This window comes from Corella eumyota, chromosome 2, assembly GCF_963082875.1.
Source record: "Corella eumyota chromosome 2, kaCorEumy4.1, whole genome shotgun sequence".
Classification (NCBI taxonomy): domain Eukaryota; kingdom Metazoa; phylum Chordata; class Ascidiacea; order Phlebobranchia; family Corellidae; genus Corella; species Corella eumyota.
In genome coordinates this window covers 15,702,612-15,727,549 of record NC_137491.1, presented here as the reverse complement: position 1 = coordinate 15,727,549, position 24,938 = coordinate 15,702,612, and the positions used below count along the sequence as shown (strand labels likewise).

General features: G+C 33.0%; 2 protein-coding genes across 3 annotated transcripts; both read left to right on the top strand.

The window, feature by feature from the left end:
• Window positions 1–24,731, top strand: LOC145742847 (uncharacterized). 2 transcript variants are annotated; one of them, XM_082560670.1, is made up of 16 exons: window positions 1–101; window positions 652–846; window positions 3,976–4,162; window positions 9,783–9,981; window positions 10,493–13,034; window positions 13,157–13,291; window positions 13,440–13,553; window positions 13,696–13,922; window positions 14,604–14,683; window positions 20,909–21,068; window positions 21,765–21,954; window positions 22,368–22,436; window positions 22,684–22,813; window positions 22,932–23,354; window positions 23,613–23,746; window positions 24,261–24,731. In XM_082560670.1, exons 2-16 carry the CDS (start codon window positions 670–672, stop codon window positions 24,342–24,344), a joined length of 4,851 nt encoding a protein of 1,616 aa, XP_082416796.1. In that variant the 5' UTR covers window positions 1–101; window positions 652–669; the 3' UTR covers window positions 24,345–24,731. The 2 variants fall into 2 exon arrangements, with proteins under 2 accessions (XP_082416796.1, XP_082416797.1); XM_082560671.1 differs by lacking the exon at window positions 22,368–22,436.
• LOC145741723 (uncharacterized) lies at window positions 16,175–19,945 on the top strand. The gene is made up of 2 exons (XM_082559366.1): window positions 16,175–18,030; window positions 18,354–19,945. Exons 1-2 carry the CDS (start codon window positions 17,819–17,821, stop codon window positions 19,336–19,338), a joined length of 1,197 nt encoding a protein of 398 aa, XP_082415492.1. The 5' UTR covers window positions 16,175–17,818; the 3' UTR covers window positions 19,339–19,945.
• Window positions 24,732–24,938: the final 207 nt, after the last annotated feature.

The following is a 24,938-nucleotide window of genomic DNA, read 5'->3' as shown; positions in this document are numbered from 1 at the left end:
TTGGGGATTATAATTTGGTAAATGAGGGCGATTATCTTCAAAGTGTTGAGCACACGCGGCAAGTTAATCGTACTTTGGAGGAAATTGACGAAAATCTATACGTAGGTTCAAATTAAAATTACTTTAAATAGTATTTTCTTTGTAATTGCTAATCGTGATAAGATAGTATATGGGTGGGCTTAATATACTAAACCAAGTTAACTAACACTGCAAGTCTAATAGATTTTAATTTATAAAACATTTGGTTTTACTACATGATATCCTTGGTTCGATCACCATTGCTTCCATGCTGTAGCTCCTTGTGTAATGTGCTATGAACGGTGTAAACCGTTGACTAAAAAAAAACAAACTTCAAAATTGGAAAATTATAATTAATATACCTTAAACTGCAAAAATTAACTTGGCGCTGGGTTGGTGTAGTGAATGGTATCCTATATTTAGGCTGTAAAATCGATTCTTTTTTCAAGGACAAATAAACACAAAAATACTGATTTAGCTAAAATTTACACTGTAAATTCGAATTTATTTTTTTTGTTAAGTTATGCTGTGTTAGGAGTAATACTCTACTTAAGTAAACAAGTTGTATTAAATATACTTGCAAATACACATTTTGTAAATGTTTTGTTTGTTTACATATCTTTCCAATTTCAGGAAATAGACTCGATAGAGATGTTATCCCCCGTAAGTTCCGATACGGACGACGATGAAAACGAGACTTTTGAACGTCCGCAAGATGACGCTATATCCCCATTTCAAGCCGACGTAAAACGCGCGGCATTTTTGCAATATTTGAAAGAACGGTACCCCCAACATTCTGAAGTTATTGGTGGAAACTCAATGCAAAATGTAAGACTCTAAAAAGTTTTTTTTTATATTTTTTGCAAAAAAAATATTAGCAATTCACAATAAGTAGTTCTCTATGTTATTTTTGCTAGATTATAAAACAATTTTTACAAAGTTTTAAAGTTTTATTTAAAAATTATTTTAAATTGGCAAATGCTAATTATTATTAAATATAAAATCGTTAGTTTAATGCAGTTGTACTAAGTAGCTAGACGTATCTCTTTAAATAATAACTGGTTAAATTACTTAACAAATTAAAGCATAAATTTTATATTATATCAAACCGTTATCTTTAGACAAAAACAACGATTATTATTAACTTTAAACCTCATTTGAACTTCGGTATTTTTTGTTTAAAAAAATCCGGTATTTGGGTTTTTCAATACAACTAAATCAAGTTAAATTTGACAGCCCACCCACAATTTTTGTTTTGTTAAAGAGGTAGTTAAAACAGATTTATGTTCGTATGTGTTTATGTATTTTCAGTCACGGCTCTTACATTATAAAACTTGTACTCCAAGCGAAACAGAGTTTTGATTTAGTTACTTTTGAGTAATAAAAACAAGCCATTTTTTAATTCATGTCATCAAGAAATTGGTTATTTTGATTATTAAATAATAATAATATTATTCTTTTTCTTAAAAAAAGTTAAAACTTGGTTTGTTAAAAACAGTCGGTTAAAATTTTTAGTAATAAAAACAAATCTTCTTTCATGGTCGTAACTGACGGCTAATTTTCCTCTCCCATTGTTTGGCAACAAAAGAGGCATAGTTGTGTACGTTCATCAGACCGTGCAGTAAAAGGAAAAAAGGTCGTCACGCATCCGTCTTCAAATTGTTCCGTAAACTTAGCGCGCTGGTATCGTCACTTCGCAACTAACTAGTTTATCATTTATGGGCGAAAATAATTTAAGTTAAAAGAATTTTAAATTTTTCAAAAAAATATGGAATAAATTTAAAAGAAATTTGAAAGCTTTAAACACGGTAAGTAAAATATGCTTAATTTATTTATTTTACCGAATTAAAATTTATTTTTAAAGTTGACAGTTATTAAATTGGCAATAAAAATATTTAATTTTGCTAAAATGCAAAAAATGTTGGTTGTCAGAATATTAAAGATACTTTAATTTTTTTTTTTTTAATAAAAATATAACAATTTTTGCGACTAAGTGTCTTAATAGAATAAGCAAACAACAGAACAAGCAAAGTTTATTTTATCAACTAATAAGCTGTAATTACCACAACAAGAAACAAGTGAATTAGGGTGAAGAATGAGCGGTTAGAAAATTGTTAAAAATGTTGTTAGGCTCTTTGTAGTGGTTAGAAAGTTACAGGAACTTAGGCCGCAGCAGATTAAACAGGCATGCAATATAACACGTTTTGTTTACGAAGGAATTTCTTGTCTTTTGGTTAAGGTAATTAGCAGTCATTATATTCTTATGGGACCTTAAATTTAAAACAACGAATGATATTTTAATCATATTTTGGCAGGCACAATTTAATGCCACTTGTTTAGAAATGCTGTTTTTAGTATAACAAAGCATCTCGATTACAAATCTGTGTGTAATTATGCAAGTATTTGTCCTCTAAATCGAACATTACGCGCTATAAAGTAAGCTGTAAACAATATCAAACTGTGAAATAGACCATTACAAATTCAAAACAAAAGACGGCTAGGTCATATACAGTTCTACGCCGTAGCTTTTTATTGAAAAATAACAATTATGTTTTTGCCCGGTCGTCAATCATTATTACCAGCGCTTTTCTAACCAAAACTCATTCTGTTTTGTTTATTTATGGTAAGGTTAATTTACGCGAAAGTGCTGTAAACCTTAAATTAAAAACGTTGGTCTTTTTCTTTAAAGTCGGTCACGGCGTTCGCCCTTGTATAAGATTGATTATTCAAATAAAAGAGGAAAGTTTTTTAATAAAAGTCAGAATGATTTATCTCTACAATCTGTTATTTGCATTTTAATGGAAAAATAAACGACAGTTTTACATTATTGGTTAAATGGTTTGGGTCATATTTACTTTTTAAATTAACTAATTATCTTTAGGAACTCGCCAAATGTCTTACTACTTTTACATTTTTTTTAAATATATTGACATACTTTATTCATATTTACATACTTTATTCATAATTTTATAATAACTATAATTTTCAAAATGGTTTATTTTTTACAATTGCGACAATTATACTGTATTGTTCATATGAGGTTTTTACAATACTTTTACAGTTCTAAATTTTTGAAGGACCGTAAAATACACATGATTAATTTTTTGTATAAAAAATTATACTACCGTTTTTTTTTGTGTTTTTATATTCGGTTTATTGATATTTTGTTATAACTTATTATAAAATAACAATATGGTTTTGTTATAAAAACATTACCAATGAAATTGTAAAATGACTATGTTCCTGTTTGTTTTGCCACCAAAGTGGGTAAAGTGTTAAAAATGTTTGCCAAGATGACGCATAACTTGATTTTTCAAAATCAATCGAAATAAAGTTTTCTTTCTGTCTTTGAACTGAAGTCTTGTTTATTTTTCTTAAAAAAACACAAAACTGAATAAAATTTGTTAGGTTTAGTTTAGTTGTATATTTCAGACAAAACGAAAAAATTATTTTTTTTGTGTTGCATTTCGTAAAAAATAAATAAGTTGACACAATTTTTTTTTTAAGTATCAAAAAATGCAAAACAACATAGTAACATTTTTCAAATTTAAAACACAGTTTCTTTTGTGAATGAAAAACAGGGACCATAGATCAAAATGTTTGCACTACTAGATTAATACAGCAATTTAAATATTTGCACCATGTCATAAACTGTTCATATTTAAACAAGGTCGCCAATGTCAATGTATGCGAAACCCTTAACCTACTTTGTCTCTTTTGATTGCCTTGTTTGTTTAGGTGATAGTACTTTTTTAATTTGGGAGAGGGTTAAATTCTAAGGATTTTTGTAGGCCTATATATGATAAGAAGGGTAAACAAAATAGTTGAATATATTGACACAAATAACACTTTACACTAACGGAAAACTTTATAGGAAAATATTATTAAATATTAACTGTTATAGTTTATCTTATCAGGTAGTAAAAATTTTTCAAAATTTTATTTTTTGTTTTTCAGCCACAATTCTATCATTCAAGAACTCGGGCAAGTTACGCAGCTGACTTCTCGTACTATCGACGACCGCTGACGTCATCGTCCAACGAAAGTGACGTCACATACCACGGGAGTTTGTCACGTGGTGGAAGACTCCGAAGCAGTTTACCATTGGTCAGAAGCCGAAGTCGAAGCAGGGAACGACCTCTCGGTTAGTCACATATTTTTTTGATTGTATATTTTTGAATCACTTGTACTTTATGGTTCTTAGAAAAACTCTTGTACTTTGCGGTGCTTTCTTACTCTCTATCTTACTTTAACGTCTTGAGTTTTTACTAGGATCGTGAAGTACAAGTATTTCTATTTATTATTGTTTTACTAAACTATTCAAGATTTTGTAGTTTGATAAAGAAAATTGACAATCTTAACCTAAGTACATTTATTAATGCTGTACAAAGAGTAAAATAGTTAGTAATGCTTTAGTATTTTTTTTTAAGTTCACGTTTTATTTCATTTTAATAACATAAAAAAAAGCAAAAAATGCTAAGTTCCTGTTTTTTGGGGCCAGTGGAAGTTGTCCAGCTGTTTAAAAGTATCCGTTGCTCAAAACAAAGCTAACCCCTCGCGTATAACTTTACGAAACAACTTCAGGCCCGAGGAGAATAAATTATTCTCTGTATCGTTGCCACGAATTAGACAGGAATGTACATACATAACAGAGCCAAGTAGTTAGAGAACTGGCTACGTTGACCAGCAGGCATGTCTAGTATCATTATCAAGGGATATGTTTGGTTTGTTCTTAGCGCAGTGCAGAAAGCCATAAATCATAGTGTTTAGATAGGAATTTTTGTTGGTTTTACGATAGTTAAAGAACGACTTTTAAAATAGCCAGAGAACAATAAAATTTATAGTCAAAAGGAGCTAAATATATCACCTTAAACAATTTTAGTGTCATGAAAGTAAGGACTTTTAGCTGCAGAAAATTTTGTATGTAAATTGAGTCTGTTTGTGATTTTTTTCCCTGAACGGAGTAAAATATAACTGCCTTTGTAAAGTAACTTGTTGCTATTTTCCGTTCGCACGCTTTAAAATGACAAAGGTGTTTTATAAATGTACTCTATTTGTGTTGTATAATAGCCCATTCAACCTGTATTATAGATGTGTCTATTTAAAAGTCTGGTATTTGTATTCGAGTCGTCTGTCTTCTTTCACGTCTGCGTCTGCCGGGCTTAGACCGTTGGTCTAGTATCTCGAATAGCATGTTGCCCTTTTCAGCAACAAAGGAAAAATTGTAGGACTTAGTGTTTGCAAAAATTCCTTCGTCACGACATAGGTGTGGTTTAGTTCGCTTAGTTTAATGTGAGAAACTGGATACCGGAAAAAGATAACAAAAGCGCCAATTTAAATGCCAACTTTGTCGGTTAACATTACTTTACTAAAATGACTACACATAAGGCTGTTACTAAAAATGCAAAACGTTTCAAATTTGGAGTGTATCTATTTTTGCTTGTGTTTTTTCTCTAGTTTCTCGTTTAAGTCTAAATAACTGTATTGTATTCTAAATAATGCGTCATAAATGGTAAATAGAGTTAGTTTTTGTCGGTCGTGGGAATATTTTAACTTCCCGTGACAACGGTTTTGTAGTATGCTGTTGCTATTTTTAGTTTCGTGTTTTGTCTATTGTTAAGTGTTTATAGTTTTGTGCGAATTTACAAGTTGTGTAAAAAGAGATTTAGATATTTTTTAAGTTAATTATATTAGTATTACTTTAAGCCTTTTGTGTATGCTAAAAAATTAAAAATATTCTGTTGTCAGTATTTAAATTAGGGTTTAAATAAAATTTTGTTGAATAAAAAATAACGCTGGACCACTCCTTGGTAAGGCCAAATATTTTTTATGGAGGTGTAAATAATAATAATACTTCGCACTTTAAAAAAGTTCCGACTCTATTATTGAAAAGTGTTGAAGCGTAAATTACTTGAATGCTATGATCTCGCATATGGGGGCTCAAGCAATGCGACAATTTGCTTTGATATTCGAATACTGCGGACGATAGAAGCAATAAGCATGCTGCGAAAGCGCGCTGACCATAAAATAAAAGGCACTTTAAATCCGTCTTGGGATTGGGATTTTAAAGCCTTGCCAGCGGGATATGACACACACTTGTGTTTTTCTAGGTCGCTAAACTTCAAAGCGTTTAAAAGATAGCCCGGCCAAGCCTGGGTGGCTGAACTATTATTGTTTTGGTGAGAAAATGCTACCAGTTATCTCACTTATGATTTTTGTGCGGTGATCTGTGACCGAATTAACATTTAAAACAGTTAAATTTAATTTAACCTACAAATAAACGGAATTGTTTTTCAAAAGTTAGAAACCGTAAAAGTTAGAAGATGCGAAAACCGTAAATATTCCCAACACGTGACCATACAAACCCATTTTGTATTAACAAAAAACGGCGTAAAATAATTATTGAAAACAGGTTAAACTTCCAATCGATTTCAGCGAAATGTCAATTTCAAGTTCGCACTTATCTCACGGATTACTAATTCTGCACATCGAAAATTTCGTGCGTTAAAAATAGCAATTATTAAAAGAGAAGAATTGGCTGGTATTCAATAAAAATACTGCCCGTAAATTTTCTATTGTTTGGAAGATATCGCGTGTCTTAAACTAGGGTTTTTATATAGGCGCGCTAGATAGTCAGATACCAAGAAGGCTGCTAGGCAAGTTAAGAGCACAGGAAGTGGGCTATTATGTCAACATCACACTTCAAGTCCCTGCAAAGTCTTTGGTTTCAAATGACTCAAGTCGACCATCGAAAATGACGATTTTTTCGCCAAAAGGGCGTAGAATACCTGATATATATCAGATGACTGTTATTCGGTTTGTTTTGCTTTTTAATTGGTAGTTTTGTAGAAAAATCGGTATCCAGTTATTATGATTTTAAAACCTTTAACAATTTTGACACCTCAAATTGGTGTTTTCCAATTCCGTGTTTTTAAATGGTTTCTCCTTTTGAGAAAATTGTAAATTACTGACGCACAATTACAAAGTGTGACCGCTATGTGTGTGTTTCGTGTGTGTAATGATAGCCTTCACGCATGACAATTAATATTTTTCAAGTGCTTTAGCGCTTTGAGCGCAATTTAAGGCTGGGTCGTGCTTGTAGAACCTTTTTCTTTCTACGGCAAAGCTGCTGGCGCCGAACTAGCCGAAGTCAGTAAGGTTGTACTAGTCGGTATGTAGATAACAGGTAGCGGCGACGACAGAGTTTTGCTATGTTTATCGGTTAACGTAAAGTCTACATACAAATCAAATTAAATGAACGGTAAAGCCCTGTGTAAATATTAAGGTCGTCTCAAGCTATGTTTTTGTAAAATGAAATTCAAATTAAGACGAGACTGATCGAGATAGCAAAAACTAATTGTATTTGTTCACACTTGTAGAGAAATTGAGGTTAATTTTCAAGATAGCAATAATTAAGGAGGCCTAATTAGTGGCTTGTAAGTTAATTGACCTCAATTGAGGTATTAGACATGTTGCCGAGGTAAAAACGTTGCTGTTTTACAACTTTCGACTGCACCATTATTTAGCATAACATTATATTTGCCTCATGTTTAAAATGTTGTTTTGATGGTCTTATCAACGTGTAAAAAATTTGTTACATCTTGTTTATAGCTTTCCAATGTTTTTTGCCCTTAAGAGTAACTTTAAGAGTCGAACTTTTACTTTTTTATTTGCGAGTTAAAGACGCGTCAGTCAGCATTATGGTCAATTAACGGTTACGGTTTTTGTTTTCACAAAACATTACTCGCGTGACTTTCTATTAATTAACCTGACAAATATGCATTTCGTCGTCGCTGTACGTCATTATACCACGCAAACTTGTACCGGTAACACTGCGCGCATTGCGACCCTTTGAAACGATCGGAAGTATATTTGTTTAGTTATTGCGAGTTCTTGTTTACCACCAAATAGGTTTTTCATTTGAAATTTGTTTGCGGGTCGGAGTTTCTACGAAAACTGTGAAATCGCGGCAAAGAATTTCCGGAGGGTAACTGAACACCTAAATACGATACATTATTGGGTTTGGTTATATAGTACGTTCAATGCTAGGTCTGTGTTTTTGGCGACGTCCTTTGTGTAGCAAAACCACAATTCTGTTACTTTTTCTCTGAACCTTGAAGTTTGTATTTACAATTTTTTTGCAATTTTAACAATCGTATTTTTGTTACTTCGAGTAGGTATTTGTAAACATTATTGTAACCTAACCAGTTTTTGGGTTTAGTCTGCGATTAGTTTATTTAGTGATATTAAAAGCTAAAAGTAAATGTAGCCTATTTGACTATCAAGGACAACAATAACAATTTAGTTGCCAAGGCAGTTAACTCCCATAGCTTAACATAAGGATGTAAGTGATCCATATAATAGCCAATACCGCATTGAAATGGGATTTTAAGTGCGAATAAATGTGTATTAAATGCTAAACTGGAAGTCTCAATCTCTTATTACACCACTGGGACTTTTGCTAAAACCAATTACACAGGGAAAATAAGAAAAACATTTAAAAAGCTACAGAAAATAAATAAACCCAAGCTTTTACATTTGACACTGTAGACTACATTGCAGCTTAGCGGAATCTAACAATAGTATTTGTTGTTAATCTTAAGTAATTACAATTATTCAGTCTTTACGCACGCGATTTTTATTGCAACTGCAGTTTTGAACAAAAATTTTCAAGTAGCCGATTAGAATAAGCTTTGTTCATAGAGTTTACATCCTGCATTCAGGGTTCAATTTTCGATTGTGCTAAGTAAATGCGATATCTACGCCTAAGCTAGGTCTAAGTTGATAACAATAAAATGACTTAATTCTTTTGGAATTTTCTCACGGCATTGTTTGTGCTAAATTGGTTTAGTAGTTTTTGTTCTGCACGCGACTTACGGGATCTAATCCAATCTACTGTCTTATTAGCTATGCTTTTTGTATTTTTAATAAACCTGACAATTTTTAAAAGTTTTGGTGATAATATATAAAGATTTAATATAGAGCGAATTTTAAAAAGTTGTTATGGGTTGGGGTTTGTAGTTCAGCCCATACAATTTATATTTTTCATTCATTCTAATCTTTTGGTTAACCATGCCATTTTAGAGTGTTGATGTTTTTAGACAAAGTCTGTATATCCAAATACGTTTTTTAAGTAAAACGCGTTTTAGTTAATCGTTATCGACGTGATGTTTACGGCCAGCTTCGATCAATTAATAAATTAGCACTGATCGTTAAGTAACTTGCTTAATCCGATTAACCTGTATTTGCATATCACAGACTTATCATTTTCAACATTTTTGACTAAAGCATTTTTAGAAATATATTAAAGTTATTTTGTAGGTTAAAAAATAACATTATTTGTAGCATAGAAGGTGTTGCTTTTTAAATTGGTTATTATCATTTGTGGTTTTTATAAAATTCTTAGGAGTTATCTTTTAAAAATCTAAATTAAAAGCTGATGACAGAATTTTAAAGTTTTTTTTGTTAAGAGAATACACCTGTTAGTAGTTATCTTCCAATTTTATCAAGTGTTTTCAGTTAAGGAATGTTATTTTTAAATTTTTACATGTTTTTTCAAGTGTGTAGTTTACTGCCAAAATGAGTCATTTTTTAAAGGCAGGTTTTTATTGTTTTGGAAAAACTTTGGCGATTAAATTACTTTGCTAGTAATGAAAAGCTAAATGACCTTTATTTTTATACATGTTATTCTTAGCAATGTTGTATTATAATTCCTTGTTTTTTTAGATGAAATAATTAATAAACTTGCAAACTCTGTTATAAAGGTATTATACACTTGGAATATAGCGGTGAAAGTAGGGTAACGTTACTACCCAACGAACTCACAAGTTTGGACACAATACGGGCGCTTTTCGTACAGTCATACCCAGGTCTTTTAACAATGCCGATGCTAGACCCCCAACGACACACGATGTACATCAAAAACAAAAAGAATGGGGCTTATGACGAAATAGACCATGTCGGGTAAGATATTTTTAACAAGCAATTTGACCGAAAAATTTAGCTGTATTTTAACCGAAAACTGTTTAAAATGAAAATTAAAACTTGATTAAATGATAAAAGGGAACTTTTACTTAACTTAGCGTGTATTATATTTTAAAATACATTTTAAAGCGACTGACACTTTATTTTGCAACCTTACCCGCAATCTAAAAATAATCACGACCCAAATGCTATGTAAGATATATATGTAGGCATATGTTTTTTCAGTTTATTTTTTTAGTTATATTTGCTCTCAAAGATTTAATCTCTGCTAAATTTGGGAACTCGAAGCATATAATGTGGTTGAAATTTGTGCTTTGATGTTTAGCTTTGTCTACCAGGCTGCCCGCGATGCAAATTAAACCAATTTCTCTTTACCTATAACACAAATTAATGGCTAGATTTCAAGAGCTTTTTAAATCAACTTACTACTAGTTTTAGGTGTGTTTTTTTGGTTAGGCCGATTAAATTTTTATTTTGATTTGTTTTTAAGGATGATCAAGGACAGATCAATTATTCGAACCCGACCCTATAATGGATCGGGGATTCCCCTTCCCGGTAACAAAAAGCCTGCCACGAACTCGAAACCTAATTTCGGGGCCGCAAAGAACGCGCCGAGAGCCAAGTACGCCGAGGACATTAACGTTGCCGAAAGAAATCACAAAAACCAGGAGAAAAGGGCATTAAAACCACCGACCAAACCGTCAATTAGGCAATATCAATCAGCGCCGAGCCTCATAAAACAACAAGTACCTCTAACGAGCGAAGCGAGAAGTCGTTTGCCTCAAAAAACCAACGAAATTTCGGCGAAAGGAAAAGGAAAAGCACCGACCCCGCCTCCGCGTTCAACAAAATCAAAGTTGGGAGAAACGACTGAAAGTCAACCCGGTAATGTTTCTCCGCCGTTAAGTGATGCTAGCTCGGGGAACGCTCGGAGTGGGATTGGGCTTGGCGGGGGGAGCATACCACAAAAAGGATTTGCATTTATACGCAGTGAAACTGGAGAAGTATTGTCACCAAACCAAAACCAACAGAGAGGCTTACGTCAACCTAATGCATCCAGACTATCACCTCCTTCGGTTGAATTAAAGAAAAATGGCAACGGACCACAAATTGCACCGAAGCCAAGTCTTAGGCAGCCTAAAAACGGCCAAGACATTGAAAATTTTCAATCCCCTTCAAATAGCACTAACCCCAAACAAATACAACCTCGTTCTCTTGGTTTAAAATCGCCCCCTTCAGCTCAAAGGTTTGGGCTTAAAAAGCCTACATCTCTGGAAGCGCCAGATTATGATCAGCCCGGTCGAGGTAGTGGTGTAACATATACAAATATTAAGAGATCTGCGTCGCCGGAACGACGTGCTACGATTAATTCGTCCGGAGGCTACGCGGGTTATTGTAAAGCCGGCAGATCGTTCAAGGGCCAGCAGTTAAAGCCAGTTAGTATACCACAAGTGCCAGACGTAAACAAAACTCAGCCACCTTCAATCGAAGCGAGTCAGACTGATCGAAACGTAATCCCAGCGAACGCGGTACCGCCTAGTAATGAAATCATTTCGTCTGATAACATCAACCTAATATCAAATAAAACAGCACCCCACTTCGACCGAACTCTATCTTATGAACTGGCAACGACGGGTCAACAAAATACGCCTTCGGAACAAAGCGAGCCCAAAAAAGACGACGTAAAAGCCCCTAAAAAAGGTTTATTTGGTTTAAAACGACTCGTTTCAAGTAGATCAAGTTCAAGAGCTAACCAAGGTCCAGCAAAACAACGTAGCCAGAGTGCTGACCGCACTAAATCCTTGAGCACCAAATCGCCGGATGTTTCACAACCGCGTAAAAACACCGGGTTGACCCGATCAGCAAGCTCGTTGGGACCAAACCGCTCAAACTCGCCAAGCCCTGAGGCTTTACCTTCAAGACTTCAACACTTGAACCCAAATAAGCCTTCCCCGAAGCCGCAACGCCAACCCACAATTCCTAAAACAGAAAACCTTAGTTCTTTGATAAAAAACGACGATTTAAGGCAAAACGATCCCATATATTCTCCTAAAGAAACAGACAACAAAGCACAAACCCCATCCGCGGCAAATGCGCAGGTTCTGCCACCGCCACTGCCAATCGGGGTTTTAAAGAACAGTAATTTAGAGAAAAGTGTATCCTCGACGTCGATTCTCTCCGACTCTGGTAGTAATTTGTCTACCACGCCGTCCCTAAAAACAAAGAAGGTCTCTTTTCAGGAAAACGTAACAGTTTGCGATTCGAACGGTATCAGCACCTACAGCACCGGTCTAAGACGAAACTCGACCGACCTAGTCGAGCCAACTTTATACGATCAATCGTTGTCTAATGACGTCACTGAAAACGATGTAGACGCGGCAGTAAATGACGTCATACGAGCGTGGAGAGCGCAGCCTAGCTCGCAAGAAGTTGGTCAGATACCTTTAAACAGATTGCGGCCCGGTACACCCCACAGCATGCTTGAAAAAATTAACGCCATGTCTCGGAATTCGCCAAATTCGTCGCAGAATTATTCCTCGCCACGTTCTGTTTCTCACCAATCTGCAGTCGCGGCAGCCATACAGAGCATAAGCGGTCCAGTGGAGCCGAGCAGGAGTGAAACGTCTTCCAACTTCCACCAACGCTTTGCAGTGTCCTGCGCTTCTCCTATTCCGACCTTAAGCGCTAGAAACGAACGACCGCAAATTCCACACAAGGAAAACTGGAGCCCGTTGAAGCGGCCTATTAATGAGACACACAGCGGTGCGGATGAAGTTATGGTTGCAAACCCTGTGCAAGTTACAACAGATCATAATAAATTAAAGGGTGCTAACAAAGAGCCTTCTTATTTTGAGACCCAAAATCAACCAGCACCAGCAACCCCACCATATTATGAATGCTGTGAAACGCCGAACAATCGTCCTATCACACCGAGCCAGTTGAAATTGGCATTAGGAGATCAAGAAACTCAACGGCAGCATCTAGCGACCAAAAATACTGGCGCAACTTACACGCAAGGTGGAGCTCCCAAGGTAGGTTTAAACTAAATGAGTTTTTAAGTTTAATATTGTTTTAAATATAACACGAGGCTTGCTACTCTAAGGTAATATGGAGAAAAATACTTATTTATAAATTACTTCTTTTATTTTTGTAGGCATTGCGAGAAAACGTTAACTACACGCCTTTAAACAACCCTAATAAACCACGTGATGACGTCACTAAAGAACAAGTAATTGAGATGGAGCGCCATCTCGAGGGCTTAACCGGAATGGTCGAATCAATCGCAAAGGTAAGACAAAAAATTGAATTGTCACATTTTGTTAAATTACAGAATTCTTTACTTTACAATTGCGCGTTATTAATTAGTCGCTAATAATTTTTTCGTGTAAACAAATTAGAAAAATGACCATTTTTAATTATGTAAGTTGTTTATACAGCCGAATGACAAGAACACTAAATTAGACACCTCTGATGTTAGAGAACAACTTCTTAAGTTAAGAGAAACTTCGCAGATTTTAAAAACTCAACTTAGCGACTTAAAAAGATTACAAGTAAATGTTAATAAATTTTTTAAAATAATTTTTTAAGTATTCATATTTTTTCGATTGTCTGCTTTTAAAAATATCCATATTTTATCAACAAATACATTGTAACTGGTTTTCAATCTATAATATCTTATTTATTTTTATTAAGCGTTCCAATATGGAGAACATGAACGAACTAGTTACCGAAAAAGCAAAAGACATCACACAATTTATATCTACCACCGCCGGCGCTCAACATAGACCACTGCGCATGCGCAGACTTCGCCTTGATCAAGATCGACATCAGTATGGAACAAACGCAACTGCAACGGAAAAGCAACTGTCGGAAGTCGAGGCAGCAGTGGAAGAATTAAGAAATGAAGTTGTAGAAAGAAGGTAATTTGAATATGAAAATAATACCTAATTTATAAACGGTTGTAGGTACAAAATTAAAGTATAAGGTCTATGTTTCCCCTTTACCTTATGGTGATAGATTTTATACCTTATTAGAATAGTTTTTAAAATTAGACGTGTGTAAGCTATTTGTTAAAGCCAGGACAAAAAGCAAATTTTGTGGCCTTAGTGCGACTCGAACCAAAAACCTTTCGGTTCGTACAAGTACGATATACCGATATATCACATTACCAGACTTATTATTTATTTACGTAAATACGATAATTGTGCGTTTGTGAATAAATTAATTTGATTATAAATCTTAGGGTATTTTCTCTGTTATTAAAATAAGTAATTAATTGTAATTAAACCCCATTAGAACATTCTTAAAATAGTCTAAATTTTATGGTTCTAATAACTGATTAAATCCTAATAATATTTATAAAGTGTAATTAGTGTTTTCGGGAAATTTTATAACTAGAAAACAGTAAACAAAATTATGTATGACAATGTTTTTAAAAAAATAATTAAATCAAAAAATTGGTATTTAAAAGTCAATAGCTCAAGCTTATGAAAACTTACCTTGCATCACAAACTGCAGTTTTATTTACTTTGTAGACTTAGAAATTGTACATACATATCGTCTCTATCATTTTTTTTATATATATATTCTTATTGCTATAGATGCAGGGTAAATTCCAGAGAAGTAGAAGCGCTGGTGTTGCAATTGAGTCAAGCCGGAAGAACGGTTGCAAAACTCAAAGGTAATTTTTTTATTTGTCATTTTAATTATAAATGCATTATCTAATAGTTATTAATATATACCAGTGCCAATATGTTGAAATGGTATAAAACCTATAAACCTCAGGACGTTTATATTTCTATTAAGCATAAATGTAAAGTTTGATGTAGTAGACGAAAATACATTAAAACGACTGTGTAAATATTTACAGTCTATTTTAAAACATTAATTGGGTTAATGCATGTTGAAACATCAACAAAACTACCTAGCATAGAATTCCCTTCACTATTAAACCAAGTTGCAATTATCTAATTTCGCAATCGGTTTAATTAGTTTAATGTTGTAATTTTGTTGATGTAACAATCGGCCTAATTACTTCATGTGGGTTACCTTCCTGTTGCCCACTCTAGTATACAGTGTAGCATTAAATAGCGGTCGTCAACAAACAATCTATAGGCTACTATTGATTTTATATAGGAAAGCTACTTGCGTAGGCCTATCTCTTGACCTCAGTTGTCAGGTTTAAATTGTTGTTTTTAATCAGCCTGGGCCGTACTTTAGCTCTTAACAGAGAGTTTACGTGGTATGCAGTTACGTGCGTTGTTTGAGTGCCTATTGTTGTGCAGCAGCTGCACATGCATTTAAACGCAAGGTAACTCGCATATCCGGATCCCAGGCTATTCCTGTTGAGATGCTATGACGTTTTAAGGAAATGATAGAAAACAAAAGTACACACGAATCAATACATGCAAAAAATAAAGAAAAAGTGTGCAAAATATGATTTAAATCAGACTAGAATATTTTTTGCTAATTAACCACATTTGATAAACAAGTGATAACAGATTTAAAGCGAGATAGGCAAAGAAAAACAATACCGTAAAAGCAAGGGCTATTTTTACTTTCGTATATAAATGATTCACAATAGAAAACTGAAGATTTTATTTGTGGGTTTTGTCTTTAAGTCGCACGCCAAGGAAGGGTAGGCCTAAAACTATCCCATACTAATGGGATAGGCTTAGTTACCATTTACTTGTTAGTTCCTTACAGTAGTGACTTACCGTTTACGTAGGCTATTTTTCGACCTTTAACCAGTCAGTCGTGTGTAACGCTATAGACTTGGTTTTCAGTCAAGCATGTTATTATGAGGGTTTTTAAGGTGTTGAGTTGTTTTAGTAGGTATTTTTCGACCCTATTGTCGAGGAATTAATTAAAGATAAAGCGAGTACGCGCGCAGATTTTAAACTTAATTTTCGTTTAACGTGCATCTGTCAAAACATGGCAGACTAAGATAAAAAGAAAGCATTTGCCTCTAAATGGTTTGACGTGGCTTCGCTAAACAACAAATGATAGTTATGACGTCATATTGCATGCTAGACAAACTACGTTTGGAAGCGAAGTATGTTTTTATACGGTTAGATTTGCTGTTCGCATGCCAGTTTTAAAAAGAAAAAACTTTTTATTAAAAATCGTTTTGAGCAGTGTTTACTAGAAAAAATAATAATAATAATAATAATAATGTATTGACGCGACAGTTTTATTAGCCTCGTGCAAAAATCACGAGTAACTATTTATTTAGTCTGATTGATTTGTAATGTTGCCATATATGTCACTACATCAGGTAAAGGATATTCATTACATAACTCCGATGTCGTAGAAAATTATTAACTAAAGATATTAGACCAGAAAGTTATATTGACATAACGATATTCATAATCGTAGTTGTGTAACTTGAACCAATTTTATTGGTTCAAATTTGGACTGTGAAGTGTAAAGCACACATCCTGTATCGCTATACCAAATAAGAGTTAAGGCTTACAAGTTAAATGCAGGCTTATCATAATGCCTTGTTTGCAATTTCGCTACCTTTCTTTATATCAGGTGGTTTACGTAATAAAGAATTGAGAATGGGGTTATTTGAATGGCAATTAGCATTCAGGACATTTCATTTTACGACTAGCCTTAACGCGTTTTCAGCAGCGACAGTTGTCTTAATAAGGCAAACGACATTGTTTTTTATGTTGTAAACAAGATGTAATAATTTCGCTACATAGCGCAATCGCCTGCTAGGAAATTACTCACAGTAATTATACCTAAAGGTGCTAAATATCTTAGATTTAAAATCAAGTAGTTATTCTCATATTTCATATCTTACAAAAATTACCAAGGCAGCAAGGGTTGGAATAGTATAACAATATATACTGTACTAATCGCGTAGGGGATTTTTTAAAAAAATGTAGCAAGAATTTTATCTTAAAACTGGAAGCACGTGATTATGAGTCACCTCACGTATTAAAGTTGATGTATTTGTTGAGAGAATTATTTAGCCATTTTCGAACACGTGCTTTAGATGTCATCGGAAAATTTTCGAAAATTAACAAATTTAAATTAGTAAGTTAGCAGTTTATTTAATTACTTACAAAGCACGTGATATAAATAGTTGTATATATTTTACGTAGCTGCTGTTGCGCTTGCGTATATAAATAAGTAAGTTTAGGCAGTCGCTTATTAAATTGGAAAGTCATAAATAATTAATTATTTTGTAAACTTGTTTTAGTTGCTTCTCTTTAAAAAGTTTTAGTGAGAATTGGTCCTTCATCAATTTTAATAAGTTAGTCAGTATATGTCAATATTTATTTTTCTGTTTTGTTACAGGGCTATGACCAAAGTACAAGTTATCGATTTGTACCTAATTAGTGTATTTCTTGATTGTAATTTAGACTATTTGTATCTCATTTACAAGAAAAACAACCCAAATAAACTTTTAATTAGCGTAATTTCAAAATCCTGTAAAAATTTTAGACTTTTAAAAATAGAAATCATATATTTATAAATCCCCCATATTTGGATCACTTGTCGATTCGTTCATGATATGAATTCACGCATTCTTTTAAGGGCCGTCTCGATTTAAATAGACGGTAATTTAATATAATTGCGCGTGTGGGCAGAAATCAGTTGAGCCTTTTTTACGTTGTTTATATATTATGACTATTCGACTATATAAAGAATCACTAATCTATTTTAACGATCATTGTGTTACTAATCTCTAGTCAATAGGCGTGTGTATAGGTAAGACAATATATCTAATTTTTTGATTGCCCTCAGAAGAATTAAGTTAATTTAAAAAGTCGTGAATATACATCTAAATATAAAGAAGAAAATGGCAATGCAAGCCGCTACCCTAAGGAACGAAAGTCCCTCGTTTTTGAAACGAATAAGGACAACTCCAAAGTCAATACGAAAAAAACTTGGATTTTCACATCCAGCTGCTACTACTCAATATTCGCCAACTAATGGTGTTAAATTGGATGGGAAAAACGAATTGAAAAATACGGAACTAACTCAACAAAATACATTCGACTTTAACTGCAGGTAAGAATTTAAATATTTACAATTACCAAAACTAGGATAGTGTGGGATGGGAAGTTGTAATTGTGTAGGTGGCTTAATTACTACCGGCAATAAACAATTAGAGTTAAATAGTAAGAATGCCACTTAAACTATTTGTAAAGTGATTAATTATCATTTTATATAAAATAAAATGGTATTTAATTTTTTAGTGTATTGGTCATGAGTTTAGTCACCTTTATGTTTATTAATATTATTATTTATTTTTTATGACGCATACATTTAAGTTCGTGCTATGAACTAAGCAATTCGTATTTAAAAATAATTTACGTTTTTTTGTTTGTTAGGTATCTCGGTCAGCGGACGGTTTATACATTAGACCCTGCTGGTTGTTATGAATTTGCTGAAGAACAATTTAATAACATCGACGAAAAGGCTTTACCAAAATCACGGTTTAGTATTAAATCAAAACACGTTGAAATTACACATAAGCCTCGCTCGCCAGTTCCATTGAAAGCAAAGCCAAGGTTTCCTTCTGTTTCCGCCAATTCGCCGTCGCTATTCAGAAAGCGAAGCAATACCACACCGCAACAGCCCAATCATTCAAACACGATTTCACATTTGCCAACCACTATGCAACACCACGACCGAGCGCAATACGCTGCACTATACAAACGTGTGCAGTCGGTTGAAAATATTCCATTGGCCCATGATTCAAACAACAACTCGAATCCCAGCCATTTAAAGTCATATGCGTCTAGTCCCAGGCTGAGAAGCAATACCACAAGCTCCTATTACGGTTCTGCTCAAAATCTAGCCGAGCCGTCGACAGACACTGTTTTGTTACATGAGATCGCGTATTGCGTTACAGTCCCTGGCCGACCTCGAGTATTTCTACTTACCTCCCGCGGAAAGGAAGGCCTCAATTGCCGCGCCCTGTTATTCTCGACACGAGAAAAGGCGCAGGCCGCTAAACTAGCCTTGGCAAAACAATTTCAAATTGCTTTCGCTGAATGGAAACAGCAAGCTCAGATTAAGCAATTACAGCGCCGCCTATCGCGTGGAATAAGCAACGATGACGTATTTGAAAGAAATACGTCACCGAAACGTTCTTCTACCCAAACCAGCTTAAGCGATATAGAAGACCAAGACGAGTTCCCAACCCAAGTTGCCTTACATCAAGAATTCGTCCGAAGAGCCTCGTGTCTTCATAACCCGGACGAACTTGCGGTTGGCGAGAACATTGACCAATTAGAGCGAAGCTATGGTCACGTGTTAAAATCACGAAACTGTCATTCGTCGCCGTGTACTAGCTCCGAAGACGAAGTTTAAATTTTTTTTTCATCTTTTTCGAAATATTTTTCTAACAAACTCATTTTGTTCTAATTTTAATACTGAAGTGTGTGCTATTTCATTTTTTATGTGTTGGTTTATCATTTTTTTGCTAATATATTTTTACTTGTGCTAACAAGGTTGTGTTTAAAATAAAATACTCCTATTTGAAAATTGTGGATGATGTGTTGTGACACAGTAAAAATAAAATGCATTTAACAAACTGGTAGATAGGTCACCCCTACACTCGGTTTTTCAATTGTCGTATTATGGTTACAACTCTCATATAACATTTGCTGGCGATAATTTACCTGCGTACCACAAACGACAGTTCTATTCATTTTGAAGGCCTCTATATTAGACAAACATTATATATATATATATATCTGAATATCGTCCACTAAACTCCATTATATGTAAATTATATATGAAATATAAGTTACACTAAAACCAGCGTCAAGAAACCCATAAACAGGGAATTACCAAAAAATATACCTCGTTCTTTAAATAATAGTTTGAGTTAGAGATTTTAATCAAACCCCCTTTTCTTTTTTTGGTTGTTTTACGGTTTCCCGATTCCGTATTTTTTGCCCTTTTTATTTCCTGTTTTGCCTTTGTAATTTAATTTGAAAGATAGCTAAATACCTCGATATAGATGTCAATTTAAGCATTAAACTTTAATAAAACTGGCTTATTTACGTTAACCCAAAATATGTAAATAAAAAAAATCAAAAAGGGACTAACTTTTTTCAATACTTGTAAACAGATTTTTTCTATTGTAACAAATCATATGTTAATATATTAGGGGCTAACTTATTCCATACCTTATTTCCATACAAACCTTGATTGACCTTATTTAATAAGTCAATACTGGCGTTAGGCATCTTATAGTGTTATTATTGTGTTATGTTTTAAACATTAAAATAAATAAAATATATGTTCAGCAACGTATTATTAAACAAATATAGAGCAATGTAGTCAAACTGTCGTTTGTTATTTATATGACGTACATGATTAACTCTTTACATATTGTAAAAACAATTGCTATGAGAAGTGCACTTTTATTAAACAAATAGAGATCTAATACCTCTTTAATTGTTATATTAATAACGTCCTATAAAATTGTTCTGGTATATTACTAGAATTTGTTTTTTGTTAAAATGAGTTGTTTTATTTGGTCATGTGTTTGATTTTATCATATGTTGCAATAATAGCACTTTACAAATCAATTACGTAATTGGTAAAATTACGCAATATAACATATCAGAGTGACATAGCCTATATATAGACTGGGACAAAAACACATTACCAAAATATATTTCCCAAAAACTAAGATTTTAAAACCAATGTTTACCGAATTTTGGGTCGAGTTGTTTTAGAGATAAAAATGTTTTACCCAGATTAAAAATGGACTAAAAGAAAATGTCTAAATTGTCGATAAAATGACATTTTTTGGCATAAAGTTTTCGGAAAAGTCATTTTGGTCATGTGACAGTAATCCCTATTCAACAATGGAGAACTTTAATTTATTTATCAAGTATTCATAAACAAATTATATTATATTTTTTAGGTTCATTTCCAGCATTATGTGAAGAAATCCGAACAGTGTCGGTTGCCGAGAGCGAAGTAATCTACGCCGAGGAAAAGTTTATTGATATGGAACCAACACGCTTGGACGAACAGTTGAAGCGATGTAAACAACTTACAGCAACTCTGTTCACCCTAAAAAAGTAAAAAATCCTATATTTTGTTGGAAAAAAATATTCTAATATAGACATAGGTTGTGCCTTTTTTATTGCCATTAAAATGATACGTTTTATATTTTTGGAAAAAACTGTTGTTGTGGGGTTTAAACCTTTATGTAGACGCCTTTGTTTAAGTGGAAAAATGTGGTATTGGCGCGGTTTAAGCCCGAAAACCTTTGACTCGTTGGTTATGCCATGACTTATTCCTCGCTACTGTTTTTTTTTCAAAATTTTTTTGGGAAGAAATTTTTCACGCATCGAATAATGCGCCAATAACCGAAACGGTATATCAACATTTGAAATAGTTTTACCGACACGTTATGTTACTTTCTCATATCTTTTGTGGTTATCTATTGGCTTTGGAAATACCCCGAGGCCTGCTTTTTTGCCATACATCATCTTAGCTAAGCGCACAAATATTTGCAAAAAGTTTTTTTAAACTGAAATATAGTTTTATCCATCCGGTAATTTTTTGTTGCAAAAAAAAAAAAAAACTTGTACATTCCTTTCAAGTCGATATATTAGCTAACTTAAGAAATATTTTAGCGCAATACTTAAAATTTATTTATTTTAGTTAACTCAAAAATGTTTAAAATTCATTTTTTTAGTTTTTTTTAATTTTTTTTTTAGTTTTTTAAAAAATTTCATTTTTTTAGTTTTTTTAAATTTTTATTTTCTTAGGCTTGCCACAGTTCAAGAAGCTCGCAGTAAGACCCCGACAAACGTCCCCCATATTCGCCCCAACACACCCATGCGTCCCACAACCCCTAGCTCCCAGTTATGGAGAGAAACGAACCTTGGAAGAAAGAGGTTTATGGAGGACATTAAAAAGATTAAAGTTGATAATCATAAGAGGATGGCCAGTTTACAGGTAAATTTACAAAATAATTTAAAAATTTAAATTGTGATTTTTTAAATATTCTTTTAAGAAAATTTAATTTTTAAATAATATTATTATTTTATTTAAAAGTTTAAAATTGTTGTTTTTTTTTTACTTTTTTGTATCTGGTTTAACCTTAGAAATTTTAGAGAGTTTGGGAAAATTAGTTTTTAGATTTTCATTTTCATAGTAATTCATGTTTGTGTGCTGTGATAGAAAATCACTGTTAGTTAATTGTGTCAAAAACACAAATCCAACATCAAAAGTTCACTCACTGATTGTATATTTGCATTAAATCGAACCATATTCAAAAAAGGCACAATTGCCATTATTGTTATGACGTAATCATGCACTTTGTAATTGATTTTCAAACACAATTTCACAAATTTTTAAATTAAACCCAGGACGCCAAGGCCACGTGGATACGACGTCGAAAATTTATTCGCGAGCACGATGCCAAAAAATTCGAAAAGGTGAAAACAAAACTGCTGTTTATTTCCTTTTCAAATGTCAAATGCATGTTGTTTTTTAATCGCCTGACGCACAATGTTAAAAATGAAATATTTTTGCACGATTTTTGGTGAAGTTTTTATGCTTGTTTTTTTTTTTACAGTTTTTCAATTTGAAATATACTTCTATTATTTTACACTGCTTGCTGCATGTTAATAGCGGTTAAAAATTAAATTTTTTATCAATAAACATTTTTTTTTATTTTTGTAGGCATTGGAAATGGCAGAGCGGGCGCTAAACAGAACTGATCACGTGACCCAGATCGAACAACGTCAATCAAATCAGCTGATCGACTTGTACAACTCACGTGCTGTGCGCAACGAAACGGGAAATTTAACAAGTAAGAAAAAATAATGAATAATAAAATGTTTAAATTTAATTCTTTAAAAAAAAATAAATATTAATATTGTTTTTGCAGAAATATTTTTTTTATTTTAATTTTTTTTTTTTTTTTTTAGCCTCAGAGTCGAGTTCCATAGAATCTCTTCCACCCCCTCCGCCTCCCTCATCCTTATCACTTCCTCCAAACTCTTACAAACCCAAAACTCTAAATCTCCACACTGCAACATCCGGTCATCAGTTTCAAGAAAGAAGAACAGATCCCCACTATGCAGAAGTTCTTCTACCCGGTTCGAGTTTTAGTGAAAACCAGAATCTAGACTTCCAAAATCCAAATCCTATGCTTCCAGTTCACAACTCAATGTTACCTGGATCTACCAGTTCCCTACCGAGATATTCGAATCCGAATCAAAGACAGAGGTACACTGGGTATATGGGTGGACATCCTGGTAACCCACAAGGGCGTGAAACCCCGGTTATGATGGAACGTTCGAGGTCTGTCACCCCGTCTCAATGGGCAGCAAATCAACCAATGCTTCCATGTAAGTGTTGCATAAAATTCTTATTGTTTTAAGTCAGTAAATAAAAGCAATTTGAATTAAATAAACCTTTACAAGTTCGTATTTAAGATATTGTAAATGAATTTGATATGAAGGCTAATTTTTTGTACAAAAATAATAAATTATAAGAAGAATTAAAATATTTTCAAAAATATTACATTTTTTTAATATTTGATTAATATTTTATGACAGATTTGACTTTTTGCAGCAATAAGTTATTAGTCCTGTTTTATTTTTTAGATGATGTCGATGGTTCAGTTGGTATCGATCGACAGTACTTGTTAGACCAACAACAAATTTCCTATACTGAAAAAAACCAAAGATTGAAAGAACAATATACTAAGCTTCAACATCTACAAAAGAAACAAAGAATGGTAATTAATTTTTTTATTAAAACAAGCAATTACATTTTGGTTATTTTAAAAACACATATGGCGCCTAATGAGCTATATTATACCGCTATTGAAAACCGTTAATTTCTACGAGCTTGGATAAGCAGTTTTGTAAATAAAGTTTATTTTTGTGTTTGGGCCAGCAAAAATTTTATTGAAGTTAATGGCAAAGTTAACAATATGTATACATTGCCCACTATTCTTATAATACCGAAAGCCATTTGACTGAATAAACATTTTTCCAAGAAAAATTTCAAAAGCGACGTTTTACTGGAATTTAGGTTAACTTTTGTATAAATAAAATAACAAATCCTAGGGGAAAAAGGTTATGTCGGTAAAAAAGGGTGAAAAAATAGGGCGCTGTGAATCAAATTTTCATTCGATTTATTAGTTTTTGGTCAAAAGATATAATTACTTAATGATTTCGATAATAACTTTAAAATTTTTTTTTGAAATAATTTTTCTATAGTCTTATTATTTCTTTATCTATCTACAGGTTAACAAACAGAGAATTCCGTCTAAGCAGATACCAGCATATCAACATAACATGTCGATAACAGCAAAATCATCCGATGTTTAATTCCAAAAGACATATCTTCAAATCGTTTGGCGTACTCAAAACTGAATGTTCTTATTGCTATTAGGCCTTTAGCTCGGCTTAATATAATGTTCAATGCAGTACTATTTATGTGCTTTAAACTTATTCTGTATTTGCTTTGCTTTTTTGTGATGGTATTATATTATGTTAGTGGATGGTACGCGAAGGTTTTTACATGTTAAAGTGAAGTGGTTACTTACCACTGAGAGTTTTGTTTTTGAAAGTTTTGATTTAGTAAAAAGAATTTTTTGTTGAATGTTTGCGCTAAACTTAATTAAGCGAGAGTTTTAATTTATTCGAACGATTTTCGTGCACTATTTTTTATTTTTTGTTCCGCCATAGCAGTTATATTTTCCAATAAATGCAATATTCCAACATTATTTGTATTATTGAGCAAAAAAATATTTTAATGTAAAAATATATTCAAAATTTGGTGAAACTACAAAGACGATAATTTTCCGTAAAAAGGTTATCGCCAGACAACGACGATATGAACAAGTAATTTTAATAAAATATATTATTTAAAAAACATAAAAAATAGTATATTGGGTTTTGTTATCGAATTTAAATCTTAAA

Excerpts from the sequence above, each read along its gene's own strand:
- LOC145741723 (XM_082559366.1), top strand. The coding sequence starts at position 17,819 with ATGGCAATGCAAGCCGCTACCCTAAGGAACGAAAGTCCCTCGTTTTTG. Across the intron at positions 18,031-18,353 it reads ACATTCGACTTTAACTGCAG|GTATCTCGGTCAGCGGACGG; the intron begins GTAAGAATTTAA and ends TTTGTTTGTTAG.
- LOC145742847 (XM_082560670.1), top strand. The coding sequence starts at position 670 with ATGTTATCCCCCGTAAGTTCCGATACGGACGACGATGAAAACGAGACT. Across the intron at positions 14,684-20,908 it reads AACGGTTGCAAAACTCAAAG|GTTCATTTCCAGCATTATGT; the intron begins GTAATTTTTTTA and ends TATATTTTTTAG. Across the intron at positions 21,069-21,764 it reads ACTCTGTTCACCCTAAAAAA|GCTTGCCACAGTTCAAGAAG; the intron begins GTAAAAAATCCT and ends TTATTTTCTTAG.